This window comes from Astyanax mexicanus, chromosome 24 (assembly GCF_023375975.1).
Source record: "Astyanax mexicanus isolate ESR-SI-001 chromosome 24, AstMex3_surface, whole genome shotgun sequence".
Classification (NCBI taxonomy): Eukaryota; Metazoa; Chordata; class Actinopteri; order Characiformes; family Acestrorhamphidae; genus Astyanax; species Astyanax mexicanus.
In genome coordinates, this window is record NC_064431.1 from 6,846,461 (window position 1) to 6,868,435 (window position 21,975).

Below are 21,975 nucleotides of genomic sequence, written 5' to 3' on the forward strand. Positions count from 1 at the left end.
CATATTTTTTTCTTGAGAAAAGTCCTAACAAAAAGCCAATATCAGTTCCATTATGTGTTTTCAGTGGGGTCAACCAAGGGACTTGAGTCTCTGGGGGGAGGGTGACGGTGCATTAGCCTTAGCAGGCCCAGAGGTTACAGTAATATGATGACCTTTAGTGTTCCTATAGGCCATGATTTGCTTTCTTTTTAATTAGGTATGTGATTTGGAAACAAATGAATGGTGTTTTTGTCTATATGCCTGTGTTCAGACTGCCAGTGTAAATCAGATTTTTGACATACCAAGATTGTATTCAGATTGGGTTTTAGTAGTCTGGACACTCACTTTTGCAAACCACATTTGGATTTATGCAAATGCATCTCAGTCTGGACACTAAAAACAGATTTTAACTTGTCTTTTGCATCACTCACAATATAACAAACAATGGCTTCATTAAATTCATAGTAATGAAAGTTCCAACAGCAATCCATGCAGATATGTTTGTGATATTGGACACACAAATCTGATATGTCTGCATTCTAAACATAGCATATTATGCCAAAAATAATTTTAACTACTTACTGTTTAGGGCCCAGTTTCCCAAGAGCATCTAAGCATTAATAACTGGCCTGTATTCAGACTACAATTGTAGGTGATACAAACTCTTTTTCTCGGCAGCAAAATAAATTATTATTTTTATTTTATTTGATATATGTTTTACTTTAAGGGGTTTGAAGATTCTTACAGGACATTTGGAGAAGCCGCCACTCTGTACGCCACTTAATAATTTCAGATTAATAATAGCCCAGCTGGACACCGTAAATAGAGGTTAATTATAGGTTGAATATTGGTCATGACGTCACATGCAAAATTTTATTTCAGAATAACGTCTAATACTGTTACGTGCCTGCAGGGAGGAATCAACCCGAATTCTGCCTGGTCGAAAATAGAAATAAAAACTAAGCAATTGTGACAAAATTTAAGTGAATATAAGTTTAGGAAATCGCCATTTTTCTCATTCTTATTCATTATATTTTGACAGTTGCAAATTTACTTCAATATTTTTTTTTTATATGACAAGATGGATTTTAATAACATTTATTATCAAACATGAAATCTTTTCATGTAGTGCTTGAATAGAAATCCTCAATATTTAGGTGTGTAATATCAGGCAGAATATTGACAAAAAAATGTTGGCCTGTTAAGGACAACTTAACATGGAGAGAGAGAGGGTGCTTAGTGTGATGCTAGCTTCACCATCTAAGAATCATCTTTGTGGGGTAAGAACCTTTTGGGAAACCTGCCCCTGAATAGTTCTGCAAGGTGCTGCCTACTCAATCATTTGCTCACTAGTGCCTCCTCACAATGTATTTTTCAGGAAGGAATGTGGTGAGAAAAATCTTTCTGGTGATTGGCAATCATTTTTGGTCAAATCAAATGGTAGAAAAACAACACTAGAACTCAGGGATATGTTTAATAGTCAAAGTAAGAGCATTTCCATATGCACAATGTGAAGGGAACTCAAGAGATTGGGATTAAACAGCTGTGTGGCCTTAAGAAATGCACTTATCAGTGAGACAAACCGGCAAAGTTGGTCTGGCCTGGTCAGTTGGTCAGGTTTAGGTTCAGCAACAGTATGTGCTGAAAGAATGAGGTCAGCTGACCACCTGAATATACTGAAGATAGACCAGGTTATTCCATCAATGGATTTTTTCTTGCCTGATGGCACAAGCATATTCCAAGATGACAGTGTCAGGATTCATGGGGCTGGAATTGTGAAAGAGTGATTCATGGAGCACGAGATCATCATTTTCACACATGGATTGGAAACTGTATAAACTAGCAGCAGCTCTCCTCACTACCCGTGACCCATGGGTGGTCTGTGCAGGACCCTATTTAAAGTCTGGAGCCTGAATGTAGTTAAAAGGGTCTTAAAAGTCTCTCTCTCAGCAGGAGATGAGAAGGGGGTTATTGGCGTTTCGATGACCTGGGGTCACTCTGGGCTGAGACCCCAGTGTGACCTCTTCTTCCCCATACAGGAGCTCATTGGAGACCAGCTGCTCACAGAGAGTGTTCACCACCTGAAAAACAGGGGTGGGATCTGCGGGGGAAAGAAAGCAGTTTAAGGCTTCATCCACATTAAATCAAAGAACAAAGGGTTTAATCTAAGAAAGGACTAAGAAACCTACCTTGGCCTTTTCTGTTGCACAGATCCAATGTGTCCAAAAGAATTCTACCCAGGACTCTCCTCGAGACTTTCTGTTGGAGCGTAAAAAGGTCATATCAGTTTCTTTATAATTTTAGGACAAATTAGTTAGATTTTATTTCTGTGGAGATTATTTCTTTGTTGAATGTTTTGGCACCACAATATATATTAAATTGTCTACTCTATTCAAAGAGCTTCGAAGTCTTTTACATCTCTACTGAGATTTTTAGAGGTTATTGTAGCTATCTAACACGGGTGGAAAGTCTTTTTTGTTGTGTCTATGTTAATGTTGTCTTATGTTAGTACTAGTTTAACTTATTCTTATGTTATTTTAGTATAATCCAATTCATAGATCAATCTAGGGCTGGGAAAATAATAAAACATTGAATAGAAACTCTAACAAACATAAAATTGCCCATGTCAATTATTTTGGGAATTCTGGGAATTTGTTAATATCTTTAGCACTGTGTATTCATGTACTGTATGTCTACCTTTTAAACAAAACAACTCAATAACTCAAGTACCTTGCACTAAATAAAAATGTCACCTTCCAACAAATAGCCATATACAAAACATTTCGCCCTTTTGGGAAAAATCTGTTGTTTTTATCCATTTTTCAATTTAGACAGCATTTTACACTAAAAAACTAAAACGTGATTTATTTAGACTCACATTTCTTAATTCAGGAAGCCATATAAAATACAGTAACTTACAATAGTAAAGTCAAATCTGATTTCTCCCAAAGGGGGGAATAAGGGCCTGATCTATCATTATTTGTTGGAAGATAACATGTATAGGATTCATTAAATTATCATTATTGCCCAGCACTTCAATGCATGTTGTTTTTTTAAAGACTTTTACAAATAAATTGTACTTGCTTACTAAATGCATATCAATAACCTGAAAATGCTAAAAGCAAACATTTTAATAAGAAGAAATTGATTGATTTTGAGCCCCAAAAGTATTTATAAATATTAGCTTCATGTAAATGCAAACTATATATTTTATATTAACTATAAAAAATGTAGCTGAAAACTGACTCAATGGTCAGCAAGGTGCAGCTAAAAACCGTGACCACTAGGTGGCAGTGGAGCTCTAATATTGAGCACTACATTTCACAAGTATTTGAATATTCTTATTTTAATTATTATTTTATTTATTCTAAATTGACAACTATCTTTACAATAGGATAATTCTGCAGTTTAGAACATTCTACTCATTATTTCTCCCAAATTCCAAATAAAAATAGTTATTTATAACAATTATTTGCAGAAAATGGGAAATGACTGAAATACCAACAAAGATGCAGAACTTTCAGACCTTAAATAATGCAAAAAAAAAAAAAAAAACAAGTTCACATTCATAAAGTTTTGAGAGTTCAGAAATCAATATTTGGTGGAATAACCCTGGTTTTTAATTACAGTTTTCATGCATCTTGGCATCATGTTCTCCTCCACCAGTCTTACACACTGCTTTTGGATAACTTTATGGTGCATCCTGGTGCAAAAATTCCAACAGTTTAGCTTGGTTTGATCCATCGTCCTCTTAACTAAGTTCCAGAGGTTTTCAATTTGGTAAAATCACAGAAACTCTATCATTTTTAAGTGGTCTCTTATTTTTTTTCCCACAGCTGTATATACAAATGATTGTTATTTTGCCTTATTAAATAAGCACCACAGACTGAAAAATAATTTATAACATCAGTGTGAATGGGCTGAGCTAGAATGCATTAGCCTAAATAGAAGTATGCATATATAAATACAATTTTGTTGTGGTTTTTTCAAATAAACAATAAATTGATTACAAATTAAGTTTTTTATTAGGGATGTCTACATTAGCGTGAATTTGGCCGAGGGAGTGAATGATACACTTTAAAATTGAATATTATTATAATTTATCTCTATTATTCATTCCAGCTCTATTTGAACCATTCAAATGCTTCAATTAATGTTTTACATTACTTATAAGTTCTAAACTGATTTTTAGAAAAATGTATTAATAATAGTAGTAAAAAACACGAATGAGCTTCTTACTAAATTTATCTGATTATTTTTTTTTATTTGGTCAATATCAGTATTCAGAAATAGTTCTGAGCTCTTATGGTTAATGTTTGTTTTTAATTATCTCCTGAAAGCTAAGATATCCTCCTTTCCCACACATCTCTCAGCTACGTACTTTTTCCCGTAACTTCAGCAGGAGGGACAGTGTGTCAGTTTGTTTCTCCTCCAGCAAGGACAGACGCACTCGTTCCGTCTGCACCGTCCATCTGTCCACCTCCTCCGGCTTCAGCTGCAGGTCCTGACACACACACACACACACACACACACACACACACACACACACACACACACACACATATACACACACACAATAAAATGTCTGTATAGATACATTGTCATAATCCTGTTCAGACTCCTCATACTCTATTTTTAATAGTGGAATCTGAAATATGTTCTCACCGTATCCAGTTCTCTCTCGTCTGGGAGAGCGTAGTGCCGTCTGCCCCTCGTCTTCCCCTCCCATGACCCTGAGCAGCCGCACGGCTCGCCGTAACATCCAGTCGAGTTCTGGGACAGAAGCAGGTGACACACAGCTGTCCTCTGACACCTAGAGATGTCAGTATGTGTGAGCGTGTGAACGGTGTGAATGTAACGCCACATAAAAATACAGATATATATAGTTTGGAATCACTGTGATTATAATAAATAAAAAAAAAAACGATTAATTTATTTTTAGTTAAATGTATACATAAAAATGAAATGTATATCACAATCTTCCTTAATCCTATATTAATCCCACAGCAGAGAAACTTGCAATGTTACAGCAGTGCAGAAGACAAGACAGAAGTATCAGGAAATAGGCAGAAAATATAAAGAATAAACAATACCAGTCAAACGGTTGGACACACCCTCTAATTCAATGTTTTTTTTCCCCTACACTGTAAAATAAAAAGATTAAAGGAACTGAGGCTTTTAACTGAAAGCCTGAATTCTAGGTGACTCTACCTCATAAAGCTTGACTGAGAAAAGGATAAAATACTCAAAGTGGTCATCTAAGCAAGAGGTGCTACTTTATAAAAAAAAATCTAAAAAGTTTAGACAATATTTTTTTCTTCACAGTTTTGGTGATTTTAGTATTAATCTACAATGCAGAACATTTTTGAAATAATAAAAAAACACTGAATTTAGAGTGTGTACACAATTTTAGTACTGTATATAAACAATAGAAAAATATAAGTTTATGAAAAAATATTAATAAAAAAAACTAAGATTAGAGGAAAATTGCACCTCAGTATTTTTGTGTTATGGGTATGACTTAAGATATACAATGTATTACACATAATGCAATTTAAATATATATTATAGTATTGACTTATTTATTTTTTGCATTGAAAAATCATTTCTAATTACTCAGAAAACTTTAAAATACATATAAAAAACATGGTATTTTGTTTATAGATAAGATAATTCTTTATTAATCCCACAATGGGGAAATTTACAATGTCACAGCAGTACAGAGGAAAGAACAGAGAAACAGGTCAGGAAAAATAATAATAATATATATAGAATATAATATATAATGAAATATATAGAATATATAATAATATAATGTTTATATCTACACTATACAAACTTATTGCATGAAATTAATACCTAAAATCTGCAGTTCCATATCGACCTGTTTAAGCAGTGTTTTGTGTGTGTCATGTTTAATCTCCTCACCCCTTGGAGCAGTTATGAAGCCTGTTGATCAGCCGCTTCACCTCCAGCAGACAGCACTGCCCATCCTCCGCACCCCTCTCCTCCTCCTCCTCATCAGACGCTGCACGGCCCTCGACCGCCCTCTGCAGGCCTTCTTCTGCCACAGCAAGAGAAAAAAGTTAGTAAGTTGAGAAATTTTTCTTTCAGAAACTTTAAGAACTTTATCTGTGAGGGAGGACGCAGCACTCAGCCCCCTGCATTTAAAACATGGGCATGTAAAAACCGTGATCCTGTTCCCCAGTCTTATACAGGAGTGTTCTCATGTACTACTTGTTCAGGGAGTCTTAAAAAGAGAAGAGAACTAATGCATTAATACTGATACTGGTATTAACTGGGTATTAACCTGATATCAGGCTCATTTACTCGTATTTGTAATTGCATAACTAGTTTGGGAAAAAATGCTATCTATGCATCCTTAGATCCACTACACTGTGCACATTTCAAACACATTAAAGTGTAATTAAAGAAGAAATCTGGTGTGAAATGGACTTGGAATTTAGCAGAAATGCATGAATATTATAGAGATATATATTTTCAGAAACAGCTGGAGTTCATGCATTTCAATTTAATTAATCTCAAGGTACTGTGTGTAACCACTTTTAATAAAGTACTTATGCACTTTCTTTTTTATCTTATTATTTTTCTCATTTTTATACAGTTTACCCCGCTCAAATTAGCTATACCGATTATTCCACGCAATTAAAAAATGCCACAAAACAAGCAGGGTGAAGACTAGCACATGTCTCCTCCAATACAGGTAAAGCCAGCAACCACATCTTTTCGAACTGCTGTGGAGGTAGCATTACTGAGTATCCAGCATACTCAGAGGAAAGCGCAGCAACTCAGCTCTGATACATCAGCTAACAGATGCCTGTGCTGACCAACATTACCTGGAGATTGATATGGTGAAAAAGCACCATCTACCCACCCGGAGAAACCATAGCAACTGATAGCAAGCTGCATGACCGGGATTCGATCCAGCGATCTTACGATCTTTCAGTATTTTGAGCTTGTTAATGGTGTAAAAATATCAATTTCTTAGCATGGGTAATGCTATGCCCCCATCACTGGCATTGTAAGCCTGTTGGGAGCATTGGTTAAAAGTACTGCATTTCAGAATACTGGGGGCAAATAAAGGTGGGCTATTTGACAAATGTTTGTGCTCATTATCATGTTTCACTACCACGCAAGTCCATTTCACACCGGATTTCTCCTTTAAGAAAAGATGGTGGGTTGTCGATTTTTTAAAAATGTAACAAAAGCATGCAGTTCTTTTTTTATAATATGAATTTTCAAATTAATCAATTATATTTATTCAAAAAGCGCATTTACAAATAACTAATGTTGATCAAAGAAATGTTTATAATGTTTCAATCTACACTATACCAAATTATTGTATAAAATTAGTACTTAAAATCTGCATTGGAGCTTGCATTGGAATTTGGAAATAAAGCTAAATAAAGCAGACTATCATTGCAAAAGTCATGGGAAAGAAACTAGTACTGTGTCCCATGACTTTTGCAACTTTTTCCACGGAAGCTGAAGAATGCTGGACTGATTTGGGCATTCCTGCATTGAATATGGATGTGACTGCTGCCACTGTGATGCCCACTGTGGGTGGTAATGCCTCCAGTGACATAAAATTAGGGGTGGGCGATATGGCTCTAAAATAATATCACGATATTTCAGGGTATTTTTGCGATAACGATATACTTGGCGATATAAGAAAACTAAAATAATTAATTCATTTCAGGAATATAGTATAATAGTATAACAGTATAATCATAATGTGGCAAAATAAATAATATAGCATAAAATAATATAAAGCAGCAAATAATATTGCAGAATATTTAGTGCATGCATATAAACTGCAAACTAAATCAATTATACAATAAATACACCTAAAGCTTCACAGTAAATAATAGACTAATTTTAAGACAGAACAGTCCTATTATCCCGATATAAATTTTTAATATCACCATATTTCTGTGTCACGATATATTGCATACGATATAATATTGCCCACCCCTATATTCAATATAATTTTCTTATTTTATTTAGCTAAACATTTCACAAAGTATGTCATGCAATGTGATAAACACAATGTCATTAATGCAATAATGATGCTAACATTACATGCTGTGCAGCCCTACATTTGTTTAAACTATTAAAATAAATAAATATATATTTATATATATATATATATATATATATATATATATAAATAGTCTTTTTGTGAGACGTGGTAAATACAGTGCAAATGGCTTAAACCTAGCCTTTAATCCTACAATATTGATCGGAATTGGATCTGGATTAATATTGTAAATACAAATCATCTAAAATATGTTTGAATTGGCTTTGCCACTATGTGATCAGATCAGGCTGTCCATCATTTTAAAGCTATTTTTTTTTCACTCTCACCTCCTCTGATTAAAGTCTCGTCTCGGCCCGTAGGGAGGATCCGAGGAGCAGAATCGACCGGAGCATCCGGGCTCTGCTCACACGAAGCCCTGCAGGTGCACTGGGATCTGCCAGAGAGTCAGAAAGAACAGTCACACATGGAATTTACATATAGTTCCAGTCATAAAAAATTACACACCCTCTCATTCATTATTTTTCTTCATTTCTTTATTTGATTTATTTTCTACAATCCCCTGATCTAAACCTGATGAACTGAGATGGTGATTTGAGGTGATTTAATTGGGATGAGCTGGAGCTTCACAGCGTGAAGGAAAAGCAGCAACTATTGTTCAGCACCTCCAGGAACTCCTATAAGATAAGATGCTAGGAAAATTATTCCAGGTGACTCTTGGTCATGAAGACACTGAGATTAAAATACCAATACCAATTTTTCACCTTACAACCACAAAATCAAATGTATTTTAGTGTTGTTAAGAATTTTGGGATATGAACCACGCCTTAATTTCCCGAGCTCCTCCCCCTGGTCCTATATAAACCTCCCAGGTGCTCCTCACCTTTGTGACTTTCGACCTCGCACCCTCCTCCACCCCATCACCACCCTCATCTTCATTACTCACCTAGCTGCGGGGGGGACCTAGCTTGAGAACTGTCTCAAGCTATTCTGAACTGTACCCCAAGCAACATAATCACAGTTCCCCTCCCCGCATTGTGTAGGCGGGGTTCATTATAGCAAATTGAGATTTCAAGTGATAAACCAACACAAAGTAGCACATAGTTGTGAAGTGGAACAAAAACGATACATGGTTTCCAAAGTTTTAATGAATGAAATAAGAATCTGAAAAATCTGAAAAAAATCTTTCAATCTTCCGAAGTTCAGTCACGTGACTCCTTTGCTGCGTTCCCTCCACTGGCTTCCTGTTGCCGCCCACATCCGATTCAAAACCCTGACGCTGGCCTACAAGGCAAAAAACGGACCAGCACCTTCATACCTGATGGCGATGGTCAAAGCCAGATCTGCACCAAGAGCTCTTAGAGCTTCCAGCACGGCTCGGCTCGAACCTCCATCACTCAAAACACACAGAAAACAGACATCCAGACTCTTCTCTGTGCTGCAGCACCAAGGTGGTGGAATGAACTTCCACTGGATGTCAGAACAGCAGAGTCACTCACGGTCTTCAAACGTCGACTGAAGACACATCTTTTCAAAGAGTTCCTAAACTAATAATAAAAAATAAAAAATAAATAAAAAAAAAGGTTCCTAGGGTTCTTAACATGATTAAGCTCTATGTATCTCTTGATCCTAGTCTACATACTAGCTTTGGATATCTTAAGTAACTTTGAAGCACTGTTGTAAGTCGCTCTGGATAAGGGCGTCTGCTAAATACCATAAATGTAAATGTAAATGTAAAATGAAAAGTGTGATGTGCAAAAGTATATATCAATACTTAGTAGAGACACTTTTCTTTGCAGTTACAGCTGCAAGTTGTAAGGGTTTGTCTCTACCAGCACATTTAGTGACTCCTTTGCACATTTAGTGACTCCATTTTTTTGCCTAATCTTTTTTACAAAACAGCTCAAGCTCAGCTAAGTTGGATGGAGAACAGCGTCTGTAAACAGCAATTTTCATGTCTCGCCACAGAAAGTCAATGGGATTTAGATCAGGAGTTAAACTGGATAATTCTAACACATGAATATACTTTGATCTAAATCATTCTACACTCTAAAAAACAGAGGTTTGATATGAGTACTTTTTTGTACTCGAAGGTACACTCTTTATAATTGTACCCTCAAAGGAACAATATTGGTCTTTACGGGGTCAGATTTGTTCCCTCTGAAGTACAAAGTCATTTCTAACAGCAATAAGTACAAATTTGTACCATTTAAACAGCCAAAGGGTACATTCAGTATTCTGTATCACTGTACTAATGAACAATATATATTTAAATTGCAATTTTTTTATTTGAAAGCCAGACAATTTTGTATCATCAAGTTTTTGAGCCATATTCAGTTGATGATAATGTTTATAATCTTTATGATCTTTACTGCCACAAAAACCATGGGTACAAAAAAGGACTTTCACTGAAAGGTACTTTTTTGTGCCTCAATATAAGGTACAGCCCCAGCGACAAGCTTTGTACTCTTTTAAGTACAAATCTGTACTTATATTTCTTAGAGTGTACTGTAGCTCTGGTTGTTTTTTTTAGGGTCATTGTTAGGGTTGCAGCGGTAACCGGTTTCACGGTATACCGTGGTATTAAAATGCACGGTTATCATACCGTGTGTGTTTGCTTATTACCGGTAAAACGCAAGCCAGCGGAGAAAGTCACCCGCGCATGCGCAACTCTGCTCCGCTTCAGCTACTCAGCACACAGCGGTGAGAATGGCAGAAAGTGCATCAGACTAGAGCCTAGATTCTCTGCCCGAACCAGACCTGACCCGAGGCCCGACCCGAGATCGGGTCCGTTCGGGCCGAGATTTCCCACCACATTCCTCGGGCCGGGTCGGGTTGGGCTCCAGAAAATAGTCTGAGATGTAGGCATCTGTTTTTTAATTATATATTTTATTTTTAAATAAAGCTCTGGTGTGATAATCACTATGTTAATGCTAAGTAACCAATTATTATTGTTAATGAAAACGAACCAAATAACGAAAACTGAAAGTGAAACTTAACTAACTTATTTATAAGCGCTGTTTTCACTCCCGCAGTTCTACAGCGGGAGGTGTTGTGCCGATTCTGTCCGCGAAGCGGGAGTCGGATTGAGCAGGGAGTCGGATTCGGCATAACAGCGGCAGCGCGGCTGCACCTCGCGGTCCGCGGTGTTAGTTGTAAGCGCTCGCGCTAGCCGCAAAATACGACAGAAAACACTGAGAAACTGCAGAATTATGAATTGGACTAAAATGAGCACGAGGAGATAAAAGAGAACCTTTACCTGTGAGTAGCTCACATCAGAACACGCAAATCTCTCTCTCTCTCTGTGTGTCTCTCTCTCGCACGTGAACTTCTCCGCACTGTGTTTAGCTGTTCTTAAAAATCATTTTTATTAAATAATAGTTCTATGCTTCTATGTTAGTGTTAATTAACATAATTCTGATCATATTTCGCTCATTCAAACAGCCTGAAAACAGACTTGTAATCTTGTAATCAACAAGCTTGTAATCAATGTGGCCGTAGTCACAGCTAAAGGAGGAAATACATCAAACCTGTTCTCCCATCTCCGAGAACACCACCCCGCTGTGCAGCGCAAAGTATGTGTTCAGTTTATAATTTTACCTAAATAACCTAAATAAAACTTCTTTGTAGTCGTGCACAACCCATGCGGTAAGCGCCCGCAAAAGCGCTGAGTTATCCGAAATTTGGGCACGCAGGTACAGGCGTGAAGTGCGTGCTACGATGGATGCACGTGTCCGTGTAAAGGTCCTGGCCGGACTGGATGTGAAAGACGCCATTCATTTACATGCGTTAATTTTCAAATTCTGACGTGCCTGTTTTTCATATGTTGAAGGTTTTAAGATGTGAAAGCCTTAAAATAGAAATCTCTATTGTGAGGATCATGTCAGAAATAAATCCCCTCTTTCTGCAGTATCAGGTTATATACCAACTTTTTTTTTTATATATATATATACACTCTTAATGCCCTTAAGAGTAGTGGAAAAACATGGTTTCCTTCACCTGATGGTGTACAGCTTATTTTTTTTAAGGAGACATTATCTATATTATTGTTCCAGGTTTCTACAATAAATAGTTAATTGAACAAAAAAACTTTGTTGTAATTTCTTTAAGGGTCAGTTTAATAATATATGTAACAAACTGTGATACCGTGATAACCGTGATACCACGGTATTTTCCGAGACGGTTATCATACCGTGAAAATCTCATACCGTTGCAACCCTAGTCATTGTCTTGCTGGAAGGTGAATTTCCTTCACAGTCTCTAGTCTTTTACAGTCTCCAACAGGTTTTCTTCCAGGATTGCCCTGTATTTAGCTCCATTCCTCTTTTCATCATCTCTGACCAGCTTCCCTGTCCCTGCTGAAGAAAAGCATCTCTACAGCATGATGCTGCCACCACCATGTTTCACAGAGGGGATGGTGTGTTCAGGGTGATGAGCAGTGTTACTTTTCTTTTCATGGTTTTGGATGATGGATTCAAAAAGTTCTCCTTGGGCTTCAGAATAAAAGGCACAGGTCACATTTTTCGAATTTTTATGCGATTAAAATGTTGAAAACCATGTATAATTTCCATTACGCACTACAATGATGAGCTACTTGTTTTAGTACCTAAACTATGTTGGAGAAAGCTTTCTAAAAGTTACTAGATGTTCTCACTGTTTACAATAGTTTTTTTTTTGCTTGTTTCTGGTTACAATTTAAGTGAAAACTAAATCAATATAAACTAGTTTTTAACTATTTCTTTATTATCTTTAATTTGATTTTTAGTATGGAAAAAAAAATATTTAAATCGAAAATCTGATTTAAAAAAAAAAGATTTTTTTTTTTTTTGGCCATATCGCCCAGCTCTATCCAGAGGTTTTCAATTTGGTAAAATCAAAGAAACTCATCAATTTAATTGGTATCTTATTTTTTTTCAGAACTGTATTTAGGAGTATTTGATCCTCTTCAGAAACACATATGCTGTGAAGTACTGTCGAGAATTGTCTTGTGATATATAGAGTATCACAGAATCACAGTATCATAATATTATTATTATCGTGGCAATGTATCATGATAATATTGTATCGTGAGATGCCCTGTGATTCCTAACTCTAGTGCAGATTAGGGCTGTCCCTAACGATTATTTTTTAAACGATTATTCTAACGATTATTTTTTTCGATTAGTCGACTAATCTATTCATTGAGAAACATATTTAAATAATTATTTTACGTTTTAAAGCAAACGATAAATTACTATATTTATATATAATAACAACAACAACACAAGCCTACTAAACCAAACCCCACACTTATAATCACTTACATGTACAGCACGTTGTTTAGATCTATAACGCTAAAAATGGATAAGCTCCCATACACCACCTCCGTGTGTTGCACTGTTTTCTGTGACCGCTAGATTTTGTGACCACTGGCAAGTAGTTCTCAGCAGACCGGTGCACTGGCCGATTCGAAACGTGTTCGTTTCTAATGTTTACCCCGACTGGCCAAAACAGTTAAGTTTAGGGCTGAGGGTAAGGTGTAGGTATAGAAAGCTTCCGTTTTGCCAATGAACGCTCATAACCGTGAGCACTGGTCACAAAATTCCGACGGTGACAGAAAACGGTGTGACACCGCAGCGCCGACGGCGCTAGCTAAAATAACTTAAGGCAGCTAGCTTAGCTAAACACCTGAACTTATGAATAATGCTACTGTTTCTGGAAACTGCGAAATGCCATGCACAAATATAAACCAAAAATTTATAATTTCTGCCTGTGGCAGGTTTAAAACCTTTGGTAGACAGCCTTAAGTCTTTTTAAGGACACCCGCGGAGACCCTGATGTAAACGGTAACTTACTGTGTGACCCTGTTGACATAGTGCTCCTGGATGTTTGCGCTTCAAGTGCTCCTTTTGCACGTATGGCAGAGGACCACATTGTTGCCCTTTTGCGTGAAATGCTCCCAAACTTTAGATGCCCGCTGGCGTTTTTTTGTAGCTGGAGATTGCTCTCCGGAGTCCAAGCTCTCTAGAGCTTAGATTCTCTGCCCGAACCCGACATGACCCGAGGCCCGCCCGTAAATCCGACCCGGGCTCCAGAAAATAGTCCGAGATGTAGGCGTCTGTTTTTTAATTATATTTTTATTTAAAAAAAAATAACGAAAACTGAAAGTGAAACTAAACTAATTTATTTATAAGCGCTGTTTTCACTACCGCAGTTCTACAGCGGGGGTGTTGTGCCGATTCTGTCCGCGAAGTCAGTTGTAAGCGCTCGCGCTAGCCGCAAAATACGGCAGAAAACACTGAGGGAGCTGCAGAATTATGAATGGGACTAGAATATGAGCACGAGGAGATCAAAGAGAACCTTCACCTGTGAGTAGAACAAGCAAATCTCTCTCTCTCTCTCTCTCTCTCTCTCTCTCTCTCGCACGTGAACTCCTCCGCGTTTGACTTGCAGAACTGTGTTTAGCTGTTCTTAAAAATCATTTTAATTAAATAATAGTTCTATGCTTCTATGTTACCGTGTTAATTAACATAATTCTGATCATATTTCGCTCATTAAAACAGCCCGAAAACAGCCAGTTGGAATTTTTGGGCCCGATCTAACCTCTAATGCTCTCCACAGGCGCCGCCATGTTTACGACGCGCCGACGCACGTTATGCAAATCGATGTATTTTTGTAATCGATGACGTCGATTATGTCGATGCGTCGCCCCAGCCCTAGTGCAGATATAGATTTTGTAGTGTGTGTGTGTGTGTGTGAGTGTAAGTGTGTGTGTGAGTGTAAGTGTGTGTGTTGTGTTAAGGGGCGTCTCTGCAGGCGCAGTTGATGCTAGTCTAGGTGAGCTAAGCTGCAGCAGCAGCAGGCTCTGGCTTGTCTGTCTGGAGCAGGAATGAACATTACACCATCACACAGCTACTTTGATGATATAATTAATCACAGGTACAGGCAGATAGGTGAAATATTAGCCCTGATAAATGTGTATTTAAGACGCCCTAGGTATTTAATTTTATTGCTTCATACGAACTGTAATTTCTGTTAAGCGCTGTGTGTCTTTTATCACACTAAAACCTTTTGATATGAAATCTGACTCCTGGAGATCAAAGCAGAGCAGTAACTGTACATACTGTTTATAAAAATACCACATAACTGGGTCCTGTAGACCTGCTGCACAGTTTTTAGGTTGACTGGCTGTAAATTCTATGCATTAAAAATATAAAAGTGTGAAAAAAGTTTTTGATTTATACACAAACACCCACAAAATCTAAAAAGTGGCTCCTGCATAGTTTAAAACTGTATTTGAATCAACTTGGACATCAGAAAATACAACTATTATTAGTGGAAATTTGGGGTGTGGAAACATTATGACCAATATTGCAAACATTTTGACCCAAAAATAAAAACCCTCCATATTGCGATAATAGCAATATGGAGGGTTTTTATTTTTGGGTCAAAATGTTTGCAATATTGGTCATAATGTTTCCACACCCCAAATTTAAATTTAAATTAATATGCATGCACTAGATATGCTGCATTTTAGGATTTTGGTAGATTATTGTTGCATTTTTCCATTTTGTTGCAAAAAATTATTTTTTACAAAATCAAAGTTACTATTCATGAAATAGACAAGCATTTATGATTATTTTGTACTAAAAGCATAAAACTGGTATATTTATACTAAATAAATTGTTATAGTTATGTTAAATTTATTTTTTATGCACTAGTATATTCTTGAAATTACTTTAAAAATGTTTTTAGCATGTCTTTAAAAAGATCATTATCATAAAATACCATATAATTTTGCTCACACAAAATACATTTTCATGTAACTAAATTTATGAACAGTACAACTCAAAAATATGGACACACCTTCTCATTCATTTAATGTTTTTTTTTTCTACATTGTAAATGTATACTAAAGCCATTTAGCCATTTAGAACACATTCGGAATCATGTAGTAAATAAAAAGTAAAAACTAATCTGGGGTGCTGTTAACTTGCAGTTTCTAAGGCTGCTAACTCTGATGAACTTATCCTGTGCAACAGAGGTAACTCTTGCTCTTACTTCTCTGGGGCGGACCTGATGAGAGCCAGTTTCATCATAACGTTTTTAATGGTCTTTGAAACTGCACTTAGGATACTTTCGAAAATTTTGAGATGTTTTGGGTTGACTGATCTTCATTTCTTACGTAATTTTATTCTTTATTTAGTAAGACTTTTTTTACTATAATACGGATTAGAACAGGGTTATTGAGGTGACTCTACCTCATAAAGCTGACTGAGAAAATGCCAAGGAGCGCAAAACTGTCATCAAAGCAAGAGGTGCTACTTTGCAGAATGTAACATATAAAACACTTTTTTGTTTACTGTATAGTTCTCTTTTTTTCAAATTTCAAATTTTAAAATAATGGAAAAACACTAAAAAACCCGGGTAGAGCAATGGCAGATGGTGCTGCATGCTACATCAGTAGCATTTGGAAATCAGGCAAAGGCCTTCCAGAAAACGGGATTAAATTAGAAATTTAAGAAAAAATTAAAAGCAAAAGCAAGACAGGTATTTTGTGCACCTCTGTTTTTGTGTTTTAGGTGTATCTTTCAGTAATCATCTGCATGTTTTGCATCTGGTCACACTGCATTTCACCAATTAAACAAGTGCTAGGGCAAGACTCCTAACTCTATATGTTCTACCTGTGTAAAATGATTAAATGTAAGTCACTCTGAAGTCGATATGTATTGAGTAAGGGGACAGTATGGTGGACTCCTTCTTATCACATGGTTATTTTGTCTCTTCAAGGATGGGCTCAGAATTGACTCACTGCCAGACAAACCCAGTCCCAGGCAGCAGCGGCGCTAACACAGGATACGGTGAAATGCTCTAATGACAGGTTGTGCTGATAGTCTGCTCTAGTCATACTTAAAGGATAATGAGTAATGAGCTACAACAGGATATAAGCAGTGCTGCATTACTGCGGCCCAACTTAAAACGTTTAAAAGGAAAGGTGAGCACACCTATTAACGCATCCCGAAAATTCTCCACTCTTTAAATCTGTTTCCAGACTCCTACTGTTTGACTCATCTCCGGTCCTCGTCCCGCTCCTCAGAGCTCCTGACAGTAACTATCAGCGCTCAGTTTTCTCAGCTAATGCAGGATGTGCAACAGTCTGTTAGCGTAAATAATGATATTTCTTAAGAACTGATGTCATTTCAGTGAGTGATGTAATAAGGAGAGAATATATTGTGCGTATATGTTACATTTCACAGTCCCACATTAGAGTTACATTAGAGTTACTAGGTGTGGGCAAAACGACAATATGACAATATTGACAGATCATTTAGATTTCGCTAGCAATACATTTACTGATATGCGAGACACATATCAATATATTTATTAAAACATATGCGCTCTACACTTCCTAAGACTCAACCCCAATTTGACTTATTTACGTTAATGCTTCATTACTCAACTTGGTGGCGCTAATCAAATAAACAGGGTAAACCTGCAGTAAAGAACATTGGTTGTTAAATAAATAAATCCATAATTCCTGGTATTTGCTTATTAAGGATAATTTTATCCTATTTAGTAACAGAGATGATGTGAAGTATTGTAGAGAATAGTTTTTTTCTGATATATTGAGTATCAGAAAATCGCAGTATCATGATATCATCGTTATCGTGGGCAACATATCATGAGAATATCGTATTGTGTAAGATGTCCTGTGAATCCCGCTTCTAGTCATAATACATTGTGCCCAATATGTTTTAATGAGCATATAATGGATTTTTTCAGGGCGTAAAAAACACTGACTAACTTTACATTTTTATGAATTCTGTCTGTTTAATTAGTCCTATTTTATTAGATGGCCAATTTTGAGTAATAATTACTCTACTAAGAATTTTTTTTCTCTCTAAATGTCAAGATTTCTTTACTTTACTTAAGTTCCATAGTGCAATAGCAGCATTCTGGCAATAATGCACAAAAAAAACATGATTATTCGACTTATTTTTGTTTATTGCCCCTGCGCAGATCTCCACATCGAGAGAGCTTTCACATTAGCATGACCATCCTCTGCTTACAGTGTAACCCGCAAGATGACAGGTTCTTTATGCTGAAGAGCGCTATCTAATCTGTAAATAGACCACAGGCCATGTTATGCGTATTTTAGCTATTGAAAGTCTTAGTTATTTGTAGCATCTTTGCATATGGAATGTTCATAAACGTAATAGTGCACCACAGTGTAATTATAGGTCGCCTACATTCAGGTGAGCAAAAAATATAAACTATATAAATATAAATATAAACCCCATAAGGATACCTAAAATGAGCTTTCTGTGCAATCATTACGTTACACTTCTCAGGGCCCATGTTCTAAATATATAAAGTATGTTGTATTAATTTCTTCCTTAAGTTCAATAGTTGCATTTCACCAGTACTGCTCTCCTCTCAATATAGAATCGGCTGCCCAAAAATATTGGGTCAGGTTTACGTCTGCATATTTCCAACCGATCACAATGCTAAAATGACTCTGTCCTTCCTTCAAGTCTTAGCAACTAAGTGAGCTAAAGTTAAAGCTCAAGCTAAACCTGGAGAGCTAAACATAAAGCTCAACTGCACGTACTAAAACTAATTCTAAACCTGAAGAGCTGACGATAAAACTGAGAAAATGAGAAAGCTAATGCTAATGCTAAACCTGAAGAAGCATTAGACAATACCAGCGTAAAGAGTGGGGTTTGATGGTGATTGCAAGTGAGTGTTTCTAAGTGAGTACTTTCTAAGATTTGTATTTTTTTAGCTTATCAGAGACAAATGTCAATAAAAAAAACAAAAAAACAAAATAACATCTTTTTACTTTACTGCTGAGATATATTTTATGGGTACTTGAGTCCCCCTAAAAAAGGTATAATGGCTCCCCGGGTGCCTATGTTTCAATAAAAATATTGATATTTGATGCCTCGTAATGCTAATGTATTGTATATTGTAAAAACTATATGAAAAAGCAATGCATTTACCTGAACCTGTCCAGCTCTGTCTCGAGGTTCTGCACCTTCTCCTGCAGTGGAGCCACCTGCTGCGCCAGGTCCTGGATATCCCTGACTCTTTTCAGTCCCGCAGCCAGAGCAGTTCTTGCTTCCTCTGCTCTCTTCTTGATCTCAGCGCTCTCTCTCCTCATGTTGCCTAATGTCTCCTCTAGCCTACTGACCTCCCCGTAGGCCACCGCCAGCTCCTCCTCTAGACGCTGGTTGAACCTCATCGCCTCCTGCAGCTGTCCATCCCGCGAAGCACGAATCAGCTCCAGTTCCCGCAGCAGGTCCTTGGTGCGCCTCCGGCTGTCCCGTCCGGCACTCTTGGGATGTTTTACTCTGGGGTCATCTCCGGCAGGGATATTCTGTCTTTCAGTGGCGCCCTCTGTAGAACAGAGTCTGCAGGACGTTGCCAGGCGTTCCCTTCGCAGAGCCACTTCGAGGGCCATGCAGCGGGCATCACTGCTCTGGAGAGCCGAGCGCAGGTCCTCCACCAGCTCCCGCAGACTGGCGTTCTCCATCTCTACCTGCTCTTGCCATGGTTTCTGCTGCATCTCCAGCTCTGCAGTGATAGAAAAAAAGATTAAATTAAACAGACTGTTTACGTTACTGTCTTTAATGTGTCCACCCTGTAATGTGCTTCAATTAAAAAGCATTTAGACTGAGAAACTTATTTTAGAAATGTATTACTTGATTACACACTCACTGAACACTTTACTAGGAACACCTGTACACCTGCTCATTCATTCAGCAATGCAAAACATGAAGTCATGCAGATACAGGCCAGCAGCTTCAGGTAATGTTTACATCAATCTTTAGATTGAGGAAAAATGTGACCTCAATCATTTTGGGAGTGGCATGACTGTTGGTGCCACACAGCAAGGGCTGTTTCAAGGCATTTGGGGGCCCCAAGCATAAAAAAATGGGCATTTGCACACTTTGTTGTTGGATTCAGTTCATAACTGTTTATAACAGCGTGGGGCCTTAGACTATTGCCTGGTATGCTTTGCCTTGTTGAAACGAGCCTGCACCAACACCAGCAGGTGACAAGTCTCTCCAAACCATCACTTATTGTAGAAACTTCACACTAGACCTCAAGCAGCTTGGACTGTGTGTCTCTGCACTCTTCCTCCAGACTCTGCTCCCTTGATTTACAAATGAAAAGCAAAATTTACTGATGATCAGTGATGGTTTGGAGAGACATGTCATCTGCTGGTGTTGATCCACTGTGTTTTATTATCAAGTCTAAAGTCAGTGCTGTTTTGTTTTCCCACAAAATCTTACAGCACTTTATGCCTCCCTCTCCTGACAACTTTTATGAAGGTGCGAAATTTCATTTTCCAGCAAGACTTGGCACAATGCCCACAGTGACAAAAGTATAAATTAGTCTTATATAATATTCTACTTTTCTGAGATATTTTACGGACTGGCTTAAAACAGATAATTCTCTGTGTAATACATCTAACGTTATATAATATATGAGTTTCACATTTTGAACTGAATTGTTGAAATAAAGTAACTTTATTTATGTTTTTTTGTTTGTTTTTTACAGTATCGCCCAGCCCCTAAGGTAGTATGAACATTAACCGTGGTTTTAATCCACTTTACCTGTTTCTCTGCTGGACTCGTGTTTTGAGGCTCGTCGGCGGCTCTGTGCTCGGTCCTGACTCAGGTCGAAGCTCACCCGCCTCCTCCTCCGGACTCTGGGACACCGCCGGCGGATCTCCCGCTCCACGAGCTCCGTCTCCTCCGTCACGGGCAGGCGGAGGCCGGGCGGCCCGGCTCGGGCTGCGAAAACCCCGCAGAGGCGCGAGTGGAAGTCCCTGAAGGTGAGCGCCGCGGGCAGCCCCGCGCAGACCTCCTCCTCCCGCAGGCTCAGACACCCGCACAGCAGCCTAAAGTCCCCGCCGGACAGCAGCTCCCCATCCCCGCTACCGCCACCGCAGCACAGCGCTAGGTGGTGGAACACCTCCTGCAGGTACTGGTCCACACCCAGCGCCAGCACCACCACCTCGTTGCGCACGCCGGGGTCCGGGCTGAAGTGCTCGGCCAGGGCGCTACGGAGCCACTCGCTGGCCCGGGCTGGCCGGATAGGGGCGAGCATTAGCGGTGAACTAAATTAACTAACTACGAACTAAACTAAAGATTCAGCAAATAAAAGAAAAAAAACAGCCCACACGCCATAAATATCCATCAACTTCATAAAGCTTCTAAATATAATCCAAAAATAACACTCTACAATCTATAACAGTAAATAATTACCACTTGCAAAGTCAAAACCTAATTATAGCCGAGTTTAAACTCTACATTTTCTACCTGGACTCTACCTATCAGTAAATGTGTAAAGCATAGACTAACACATGGCACTGGATCCAGCTCTCGTTTAGTTTACCTACTAATTCAAACTCCACCCTGATGAGAAACGCGTTGGCCAATCACTGGCGACGTCCGAATCCCGAACGAATCGGTTCCTTTAAACAGGTTCTTTTCAACGAATCAAACGAACCGATTCACACGTTCTGGATGGATTTTGTACGTTAGTACAAACTTAGTGTTGGCATTTTTGCAGTAATTCCATTTTAATATAATCATAGGCTGGTCCAAACTTATTTTGCCTACCCTACTTACCTAACTAATATACAGCTCTGGAAAAAATAAGAGACCACCTAAAATTATGAGTTTCTTTGATTTTATTAAATTCAAAAACTCTGGAATATAATCAAGAGGAAGATAAATGATCACAAGCCATCAAACCAAGCTGAACTGCTTGATGTTTTGCACCAGGAGTGACATAAAGTTATCCAAAAGCAGTGTATGAATGCCAAGATACATGAAAAATGTTATTAAAAACAGGGTTATTCCACCAAATATTGATTTCTGAACTCTTTAAACTTTAAGAATATGAACTTGTTTTTTTTATTGCATTATTTGAGGTCTGAAAGC

The 21,975-nt window shown here is 37.8% G+C and overlaps 1 protein-coding gene across 2 annotated transcripts; it reads right to left on the reverse strand.

The window, feature by feature from the left end:
* Positions 1 to 1,434: 1,434 nt before the first annotated feature.
* On the reverse strand, positions 1,435 to 21,467 carry si:ch211-112f3.4 (EF-hand and coiled-coil domain-containing protein 1). Of its 2 annotated transcripts, none has more exons than XM_022682310.2 (8): positions 20,641 to 21,467; positions 19,021 to 19,594; positions 8,368 to 8,474; positions 5,908 to 6,040; positions 4,645 to 4,792; positions 4,361 to 4,483; positions 2,169 to 2,238; positions 1,435 to 2,080 (listed from the first exon to the last, which is right to left on the reverse strand). In XM_022682310.2, exons 1-8 carry the CDS (start codon positions 21,134 to 21,136, stop codon positions 1,926 to 1,928), a joined length of 1,806 nt encoding a protein of 601 aa, XP_022538031.2. In that variant the 5' UTR covers positions 21,137 to 21,467; the 3' UTR covers positions 1,435 to 1,925. The 2 variants fall into 2 exon arrangements, with proteins under 2 accessions (XP_022538031.2, XP_022538030.2); XM_022682309.2 differs by having other exon boundaries at positions 5,908 to 6,043; positions 20,641 to 21,466.
* Between the last annotated feature and the right edge of the window lie 508 nt (positions 21,468 to 21,975).

Coding starts and splice junctions, on each gene's coding strand:
- si:ch211-112f3.4 (XM_022682309.2), bottom strand. CDS start 21,136: ATGCTCGCCCCTATCCGGCCAGCCCGGGCCAGCGAGTGGCTCCGTAGC. Junction 8,475..19,020: donor ACAGAGCTGGACAGGTTCAG/GTAAATGCATTG, acceptor ACTCTCTGGCAG/ATCCCAGTGCACCTGCAGGG. Junction 6,044..8,367: donor CGAGACTTTAATCAGAGGAG/GTGAGAGTGAAA, acceptor TTGCTGTGGCAG/AAGAAGGCCTGCAGAGGGCG.